This window comes from Oncorhynchus gorbuscha, linkage group LG21, assembly GCF_021184085.1.
Source record: "Oncorhynchus gorbuscha isolate QuinsamMale2020 ecotype Even-year linkage group LG21, OgorEven_v1.0, whole genome shotgun sequence".
NCBI lineage: Eukaryota > Metazoa > Chordata > Actinopteri > Salmoniformes > Salmonidae > Oncorhynchus > Oncorhynchus gorbuscha.
In genome coordinates this window covers 11,165,081-11,175,185 of record NC_060193.1, presented here as the reverse complement: position 1 = coordinate 11,175,185, position 10,105 = coordinate 11,165,081, and the positions used below count along the sequence as shown (strand labels likewise).

The 10,105-nt window shown below is 43.5% G+C and overlaps 1 protein-coding gene across 4 annotated transcripts in view; it reads right to left on the bottom strand.

The window, feature by feature from the left end:
• Positions 1-496: 496 nt before the first annotated feature.
• The window catches only part of gc2 (guanylyl cyclase 2), a 35,381-nt gene continuing 25,772 nt past the window's right edge, over positions 497-10,105 (bottom strand). For 3 of the 4 annotated variants that reach the window (XM_046320334.1, XM_046320335.1, XM_046320336.1), the window contains 7 exons: positions 9,788-9,980; positions 7,764-7,938; positions 7,430-7,528; positions 5,196-5,290; positions 4,842-4,930; positions 996-1,105; positions 497-964 (listed from right to left, as the gene is read on the bottom strand). In XM_046320334.1, coding sequence (XP_046176290.1) covers positions 948-964; positions 996-1,105; positions 4,842-4,930; positions 5,196-5,290; positions 7,430-7,528; positions 7,764-7,938; positions 9,788-9,980 — 778 coding nt within the window. In that variant the 3' untranslated portion in view covers positions 497-947. The other variant, XM_046320337.1, reaches the window with a different exon arrangement.

Genomic DNA, 10,105 nt, shown 5'->3' with positions numbered 1-10,105 from the left:
AAGAGTCCGAGGTTTACAATTAAAGAACATCAACATAACACAACATGAAAGAACAAACAAATAGCTTGTGTTTCAGTAAGTCAGCGGACGGACAGAGTGTGAATGCAGGGAGCATGACGACCAAGAGAGACTGTTTCGTCACGAAGAGAGGAGGATGAGAAGGAGGAAATCAGGAGGAGAAGAAAAGCAGGAAGAGGCTTTGAGCAAAGCGTTTATGGGACACCAAGCGAGTAGAGACTCACTGGACAGATCCGTGGTTTACTGAGTAACACTGATAGTTCTAATAATAGTCCTACTGTCTGGCAAGATGCTTCATATTTAAAACAAGCTGCAGTAATCTCTACACAGCACATCCTTTCACTTCCCCTCCCCCGTCACACACACACACGCACGCACACGCACACACACACACGCGCACACACACACACACACACACACACACACACACACACACACACACACACACACACACACACACACACACACACACACACACACACACACACACACACACACACACACACACACACACACACACACACACACACACACACACACACACACACACACACACACACACACACACACACACACACACACACACACACACACACGGTTGCTTGGGCAATGTATGACCAGACACTTGTAAGCTCCCTTTTCGGAATATTCACCAATAACCTGCAGACGCAAACTTGTCACTGGATCATCTTCCGCCCTGCTGTTCCCTCTTTCTTGACCATGGGGCGATAGTAAGGATCCAAGGCTCATAATGGACACAGAATCAGTCTGAAAGACCGGGAGCCATAAAAGCAAAAAAGTTGGATGTCCACACAATAGTCAATTGGTGGTCCTCATTGGTCAGCCCCAAGTTCCCTTGATTCAAAATGGAGTCAAAATATGCCTTTGCTGTAGCTCTCATGATGCCTCTTTCTGGCTAGGGTCAAAGGTCAGTGGTGGTGCATCAGGAAGTCTGATTGGTCAGTGGTGGTGCATCATGACGTTGTCGTCGTCCGCCATAGTAACCATAGCCACCGTTCTGACAGTGGAGATCTTCTTCACGGCCTTATGGAGGAGCAGCTTGAAGTCCTTGATCTCCTGGACAGACCTGGAACACACAAAATACAACAAAGGAAGAGAGAGAGAGATTTAGCCCAGAGTGTGTCCTTCTAACAGTGGCTTACACTAGGGGTCAGTCAGTTCCAGGCCTCGATGTCCAGTCGCAGTACTGCTGGTCAGATTCAGACCTGGGACACCAAGCGACTAGACTCACTGGTGACATTTAAGAATCCATCAAAGAAGTATCAGGGAGACGCAGTACTGTGGACCCAGTTAAGGGTTCATACATTTAATGAGACAACAACTCTGTTCAACATCACAGAAACATTATAATGCTATTGGCATCAAATGATAAATATGCAACTACGACACAAAAAGTTAGTGAGTTTTCAGGAACAAAACTTAAGGACAAGCATAGACAACATACAACACATAAGACTGCGTAACATACAGTACACACAACAACATATCTGGGATTCCACACTGTAGACAGCAGTCTATCTAGGCAGCTCACATAACATAGTAACTATATAGTAGCTACTGGTCCCAGCTCACTTAACATAGTAACTATATAGTAGCTACTGGTCCCAGGTCACATAACATAGTAACTATATAGTAGCTACTGGTCCCAGCTCACTTAACATAGTAACTATATAGTAGCTACCTGTCCCAGACAACATAGTAACTATATGGTAGTTACCTGTCCCAGCTCACATAACATATTAACTATATGGTAGGTACCTGTCCCAGCTCACATAACATAGTAACTATATAGTAGCTACTGGTCCCAGCTCACTTAACATAGTAACTATATAGTAGCTACCTGTCCCAGACAACATAGTAACTATATGGTAGTTACCTGTCCCAGCTCACATATTAACTATATAGTAGCTACTTGTCCCAGCTCACTTAACATAGTAACTATATAGTAGCTACCTGTCCCAGCTCACTTAACATAGTAACTATATAGTAGCTACTTGTCCCAGCTCACTTAACATAGTAACTATATAGTAGATACCTGTCCCAGCTCACATAACATATGAACTATATGGTAGGTACCTGTCCCAGCTCACATAACATATTAACTATATGGTAGGTACCTGTCCCAGCTCACATAACATATTAACTATATAGTAGCTACCTGTCCCAGCTCACATAACATATTAACTATATGGTAGGTACCTGTCCCAGCTCACATAACATATTAACTATATGGTAGGTACCTGTCCCAGCTCACATAACATATTAACTACATGGTAGGTACCTGTCCCAGCTCACATATTAACTATATGGTAGGTACATGTCCCAGCTCACATAACATATTAACTACATGGTAGGTACCTGTCCCAGCTCACATATTAACTACATGGTAGGTACCTGTCCCAGCTCACATAACATATTAACTACATGGTAGGTACCTGTCCCAGCTCACATATTAACTACATGGTAGGTACCTGTCCCAGCTCACATAACATATTAACTACATGGTAGGTACCTGTCCCAGCTAACATAACATATTAACTATATGGTAGGTACGTGTCCCAGCTCACATAACATATGAACTATATGGTAGGTACCTGTCCCAGCTCACATAACATATTAACTACATGGTAGGTACCTGTCCCAGCTCACATATTAACTATATGGTAGGTACGTGTCCCAGCTCACATAACATATTAACTACATGGTAGGTACCTGTCCCAGCTCACATATTAACTACATGGTAGGTACCTGTCCCAGCTCACATAACATATTAACTACATGGTAGGTACCTGTCCCAGCTCACATATTAACTATATGGTAGGTACGTGTCCCAGCTCACATATTAACTACATGGTAGGTACCTGTCCCAGCTCACATACTAACTATATGGTAGTTACCTGTCCCAGCTCACATAGTAACTATATAGTAGCTACCTGTCCCAGCTCACATAACATATTAACTATATGGTAGGTACGTGTCCCAGCTCACATAACATATTAACTATATGGTAGGTACCTGTCCCAGCTCACATAGTAACTATATGGTAGGTACATGTCCCAGCTCACATATTAACTATATGGTAGGTACATGTCCCAGCTCACATAGTAACTATATGGTAGGTACGTGTCCCTGCTCACATACTAACTACATGGTAGGTACATGTCCCAGCTCACATATTAACTATATGGTAGGTACATGTCCCAGCTCACATATGAACTATATGGTAGGTACATGTCCCAGCTCACATATTAACTATATGGTAGGTACATGTCCCAGCTCACATAGTAACTATATGGTAGGTACATGTCCCAGCTCACATAGTAACTATATGGTAGGTACGTGTCCCAGCTCACATAGTAACTACATGGTAGGTACATGTCCCAGCTCACATATTAACTACATGGTAGGTACATGTCCCAGCTCACATATTAACTATATGGTAGGTACGTGTTCCAGCTCACATAGTAACTATATGGTAGGTACATGTCCCAGCTCACATAGTAACTATATGGTAGGTACATGTCCCAGCTCACATAGTAACTATATGGTAGGTACATGTCCCAGCTCACATATTAACTACATGGTAGGTACATGTCCCAGCTCACATATTAACTACATGGTAGGTACATGTCCCAGCTCACATATTAACTATATGGTAGGTACGTGTCCCAGCTCACATAGTAACTATATGGTAGGTACATGTCCCAGCTCACATAGTAACTATATGGTAGGTACATGTCCCAGCTCACATATTAACTATATGGTAGGTACATGTCCCAGCTCACATAGTAACTATATGGTAGGTACATGTCCCAGCTCACATAGTAACTATATGGTAGGTACATGTCCCAGCTCACATATTAACTACATGGTAGGTACATGTCCCAGCTCACATAGTAACTACATGGTAGGTACATGTCCCAGCTCACATATTAACTACATGGTAGGTACATGTCCCAGCTCACATAGTAACTACATGGTAGGTACATGTCCCAGCTCACATATTAACTACATGGTAGGTACATGTCCCAGCTCACATAGTAACTACATGGTAGGTACATGTCCCAGCTCACATAGTAACTACATGGTAGGTACATGTCCCAGCTCACATAGTAACTATATGGTAGGTACATGTCCCAGCTGTATCAAGATCTCTGCCCTCCCAGGGGTAGTTATGATAGGATCAGGATTATTTGCTCTATTAAAAAACACAATAGTGCTCTCATAACAATATATTAGCTAAAATTATATTGAAATACTCAGAATCAAATCTTCACATATCACTGTTTACAAGTGAAACTTAGGCCGGGATTGAATCAAAAGTGCATTGTCGAAAACGCACCTTTGATTGAATCTCGGCCATAAACTTGTAAAGTAGAAGAACTGATTTGATCAGTGACCAACAAATGAATATGAACGGTGTTGGGTGGTAAAACCAAACCAGGTTGGATGAGTTCTGTTTATTGAACCTTTATCTAACCAGGCAAGTCAGGTAAGAACAAATTGTTATGTACAATGACTGCCTGGAAAGTCCCGAACTACAGCAAGTGAAAACGTCACCAAACAAGTAATGTTATACATTTTCCATGCATAACATTACCTTATGTAATTCAGTTATTCTTCTTTGTAAGCTGTTGCAGTTTCTCAGCTTTTTTCTTCTTGTACCTCGCTATCTCCTCCATCTGCAGGCCATGAGCCTTTTGCCTGTGGAAAACGAATCGGACACAGAGGCAGGATCAACAAGGAAAGGCACAGATAGTGGAGGAGGGAGAGCGGAGGGAATGGAGGAAGGCGTTCCTTACCCTTTCTTGAATTCAGGGGGGACGGGGAGAGGTTTCTCAAAGTTGTCCTTCCCTATGAGCCAGTAGGTCTCCTCTGTTCCCCCTTTTCCCTGTGGAGAGGAGAGAGTATAGGAGGAATGGATACGGAGAGGAGAGAGTGAGAGACAGAGAGTTCAGTATGGTGTCCTAGAGAGTTCTTGGTAGTTCTAGAGAGTTCTTGGTAGTTCTAGGGAGTTCTTGGTAATTCTAGAGAGTTCTTGGTAGTTCTAGGGAGTTCTTGGTAATTCTAGAGTTCTTGGTAGTTCTAGGGAGATCTGAGCTTACTGTATGCAACATGATGGTGGTCCCAGGTGTAGTCAGTCTTTTGTCTCTTACCTTCAGGTCAGTTTTGCCTCTCAGTTGCACCTTGTATCCTGCCTTGAGTTCCAGCAGGATTTTAACTGTGCTGTTATGGACATGGATTCTGTAGGCTGAAAATATAGGCGGCAGGACACTCACAAAGTCAAGTTCACATAGACACTCTCTAGAGAAGCTTCATGGCTCTTTCATGCACCCACGACAAGCCCTAAACCTCTTTAGAATGAACATAAGCTAGAACAGTGCATATACAGAGCCTTCAGAAAGTATTCAGACCCCTTGACCTTTTCAACATTTTGTTATGTTACAGCCTTATTCTAAAATGGATGAAATATATATTTTTCTCAGCAATCTACTACACAATAACGCATAATGACGAGCGAAAACGTGTTTTTAGAAACTTTAGTAAATTCATTTAAAAAATCTAACAGAAATACCTTATTTACATAACTATTCAGACCCTTTGCTATGAGACTCGAAATTGAGCTTAGGTGCATCCTGTTTCCATTGATCATCCTTGAGATGTTTCTACAACTTGGAGTCCACCTGTGGTAAATTTAATTGATTTGACATGACTTGGAAAGGCACACACCTGTCTATATAAGGTTGCACAGTCAACAGTGCATGTCAGAGCTAAAACCAAGCCATGAGGTCACAGGAATTGTCCGTAGAGCTCCGAGACAGGATTGTGTCGAGGCACAGATCTGGGGAAGGGTACCAAAACATGTCTGCAGCATTGAAGGTCCCCAAGAACACAGTGGCCTCCATCATTCTTAAATGGAAGAAGTTTGGAACCACCAAGACTCTACTGAGAGCTGGCCGCCTGGCCAAACTGAGCAATCGGGGGAGAAGGGCCTTGGTCAGGGAGGTGACCAAGAACCCGATGGTCAAATCTGACAGAGCTCGAGAGTTCCTCTGTGGAGGTGGGAGAACCTTACAGAAGGACAACCATCACTGCAGCACTCCACCAATCAGGGCTTTATTTTGGAGTGGCCAGACTGAAACCACTCCTTAGTAAAAGGCACATGACAGCCCGCTTGGAGTTTGCCAATAGGCACCTAAAGACTCTCAGACCATGAGAAACAAGATTCTTTGGTCTGATGAAACCAAGATTGAACTCTTTGGCCTGAAAGCCAAGCATCACATCTGGAGGAAACCTGGCACCATCCCTACGGTGAATGATGGTGTTGGCAGCATCATGCTGTGGGGATGTTTTTCAGCGGCAGGTACTGGGGGACTAGTCAGGATTGAGGTAAAGATAAATGGAGCAAAGGACAGAGATCCTTGATGAAAACCTGCTCCAGAGTGCTCAGGACCTTAGACTGGGGCGAAGGTTCACCTTCCAACAGGACAGCGACCCTAAGCACACAGCCAATACAAAGCAAGAGTGGCTTTTGGACAAGTCTCTGAATGTCCTTGATTGGCTCAGCCGGAGCCCGGACTTGAAACCTATCTAACATCTCTGGAGAGACCTGAAAATAGCTGTGCAGCAACGCTCCCCATCCAACCTGACAGGACTTGAGAGGATCTGCAGAGAAGAATGGAAGAAACTCCCCAAATACAGGTGTGCCAAGCTTGTAGCGTCATACCCAAGATGACTCGAGGCTGTAATCACTGCCAAAGGTGCTTCAACAAAGTACTGAGTAAAGGATCTGAATACTTATGGAAATGTTATATTTCATTTTTTTAAATATATATTTTTATTTCTAAAAACCTGTTTTTGGTTCGTCATTATGGGGTATTGAATGTAGATTGTTGAGGGAACTAGTAAAAAAAAATATTTTAGAGTAAGGTGTTATGGCAGATGAGTGAGGAGGTGTGGAGTCAGGCGCAGAGAGCAAAGGATGTGGGGAAAAAACACGCTTTAATATCTCGGATAAATAACATGAACAAAAGTAGGAAAACAAATGAACAGAAATATAAACGGACAGCGTGAAACCCAAAATACAAACAAAATACACTCAAACAAAGAACAGACGAACAAGCCCGCACGAAACAGAAGCGGGCTGAACAGACTATATATAACCCTATCCTAACAACCAAACTAGAAACAGGTGATACCAATCAGACAAAACCAAAGGAACACAGAACAACGGATCGGCGATAGCTAGTAGACCGGCGACGACAATCGCCGAGTGCCACCCGAACAAGAAGGGGAGTCACCTTCGGTAATATTCGTGACATAAGGCTGTAACATAATAACATTGTATACATTGTATACTGCAGCAGTGCATCAGTGTATTATAACTTACGCATCCCAGTGGATTCCATACGAGAGGCTGTGGTGACAGTGTCTCCGAACAGACAGTATCTAGGCATGGTCAGTCCCACCACCCCCGCCACACACGGACCTACAAACACACACACACACGCACGCACGCACGCACGCACGCACGCACGCACGCACGCACGCACGCACGCACGCACACACACACACACACACACACACACACACACACACACACACACACACACACACACACACACACACACACACACACACACACACACACTATAGATAGGCACTGTGTGATTTGTGTGCCTGTGCGTTCATCTGTAAGTGTGTGTAGCCCCTGTATCTCTCACCTGAGTGTAATCCTATGCGTATCCGTACAGGTACGTCAGGCATGTGTCTCATCTTGAAGGTGCCCACAGCACTGAGGATGTCTAGCGCCATGTTGGATATCTCTGCCGCGTGACGATCTCCGTTGGCAACCGGTAACCCTGACGCCACCATGTAGGCATCGCCTATCGTCTCCACCTACGGGTAGAGAGGAGGACGGGTGGGAGACATTTTGATTGGTCAATTAACTTCAGGTGATATATGAAGTATACGTATATATACAGTACCAGTCAAAAGTTTGGACACACCTACTCATTTGAGAGTTTTTCTTGGTTTTTACAATTTTCTACATTGTAGAATAATAGTGAAGATATCAGAACTATGAAAGAACACATGTGGAATCATGTAGTAACCAACAAAACGTTAAACTAGTCAAAGTATATTTTAGATTTGAGATTCTTCAAAGTAGCCACCCTTTGCTTGATGACAGCTTTGCACACTTGGCATTATCTCAACCAGCTTCATAAGGTAGTCACCCGGAATGCATTTCAATTAACAGGTGTGCCTTGATAAAAGTTAATTTGTGGAATTTCTTTCCTTCTTAATGCGTTTGAGCCAATCAGTTATGTTGTGACAAGGTAGGGGGGGTACACAGAAGATAGCCCTATTTGGTAAGTCCATATTATGGCAAGAACAGCTCAAATAAGCAAAAAGAAATGACAGTCCATCATTACTTTAAGACATGAAGGTCAGTCAATACGGAACATTTCAACAACTTTGAAAGTTTCTTCAAGTGCAGTCGCAAAAACCATCAAGCGCTATGATGAAACTGGCTCTCATGGCGGCCACAGGAAAGGAAGACCCAGAGTTACCTCTGCTGCAGAGGATAAGCATTAGAATTAACAGCCTCAGAAATTGCAACCCAAATAGACGATTCCCCGAGTTCAAGTAACAGACTCATCTCAACATCAACTGTTCAGAGAACACTGCATGAATCAGGCCTTCATGGTCGATTTGCTGCAAAGAAACCACTACTAAAGGACACCAATAATAAGAAGAGACTTGCTTGTGCCAAGAAACATGAGCAATGGACATTAGACCGGTGGAAATTGTCCTTTGGTCTGATGAGTCAAATGTTTGATTTTTGGTTTCCAACTACCTTGTCTTTGTGAGACGCAGAGTAGGTACTGACAGTGTGTGTGTGGATGATCTCTGCATGTGTGGTTCCCAGCGTGAAGCATGGAGGAGGAGGTGTGATGGTGTGCTTTGCTGATGACACTGTCAGTGATTTATTTAGAGTTCAATGCACACTTAACCAGCATGGCTATCACAGCATTCTGCAGCGATATGACATCTGGCTTGCGCTTAGTGAGACTATCCTTTGTTTTTCAACAGGACAATGACCCTACACCCCTCCAGACTGTGTAAGGGCTATTTGACCAATAAGTAGAGTGATGTGCTGCATCAGATGACCTGGCCTCCACAGTCACCCGAACTCAACCCAATTAAGATGGTTTGGGATGAGTTGGACTGCAGAGTGAAGGAATAGCAGCCAACAAGTGCTCAGCATATGTGGGAACTCTTTCAAGAATGTTGGAAAAGCATTCGAGGTGAAGCCGGTTGAGAGAATGGGTGGCTACTTTGAAGAATCTATAATCAAAAATATTTTGGGATTTGTTTAACACTTTTTTGGTTACTACATGATTCCATGTGTGTTATTTTATAGTTTTGATGTCTACAATGTAGAAAATAGTCAAAATAAAGAAACACGACTTGAATGAGTAGCTGTGTCCAAACTTTTGACTGGTACTGTATATATAAAGGGAAATGTACTGGGCAGACCAAAGCCAAATAGGGCACTGTTAAGTTTCCCTACAGGAAGTTGTAGTAGTTGTAGGGCACTGCTGAGTGTCATTGTGTGATTAAAGTGTGGTTCACATACACACGCACACATATACTCTCTCTCTCTCTCTCTCTCTCTCTCTCTCTCTCTCTCTCTCTCTCTCTCTCTCTCTCTCTCTCTCTCTCTCTCTCTCTCTCTCTCTACCTTATAGACATCGTGGTTGCCAATGATTGCGTCAAACAGCGTGTAGAGGTCGTTCAGAAGGTCAACCACTTCGATGGGCTCGCTATTGGCTGAGATGGTGGTGAAGCCAACGATGTCACTGAAGTACAGCGTCACGTTGTCAAAATACTCCGGTTCCACCGTACCACCCACCTTCAGGGCATTAGCAACCGTCCTAGGAAAGAGAGGGAGTGTGTGTGTGTGGGTTTGTGTGTGTACGTGTGAGTGAGCATCTGCGTGAGTAGTTTATCCCTCTTCTGTTTCTCTATCTCCAGCTCCTCTGTCTTCTCTCTGATCAGC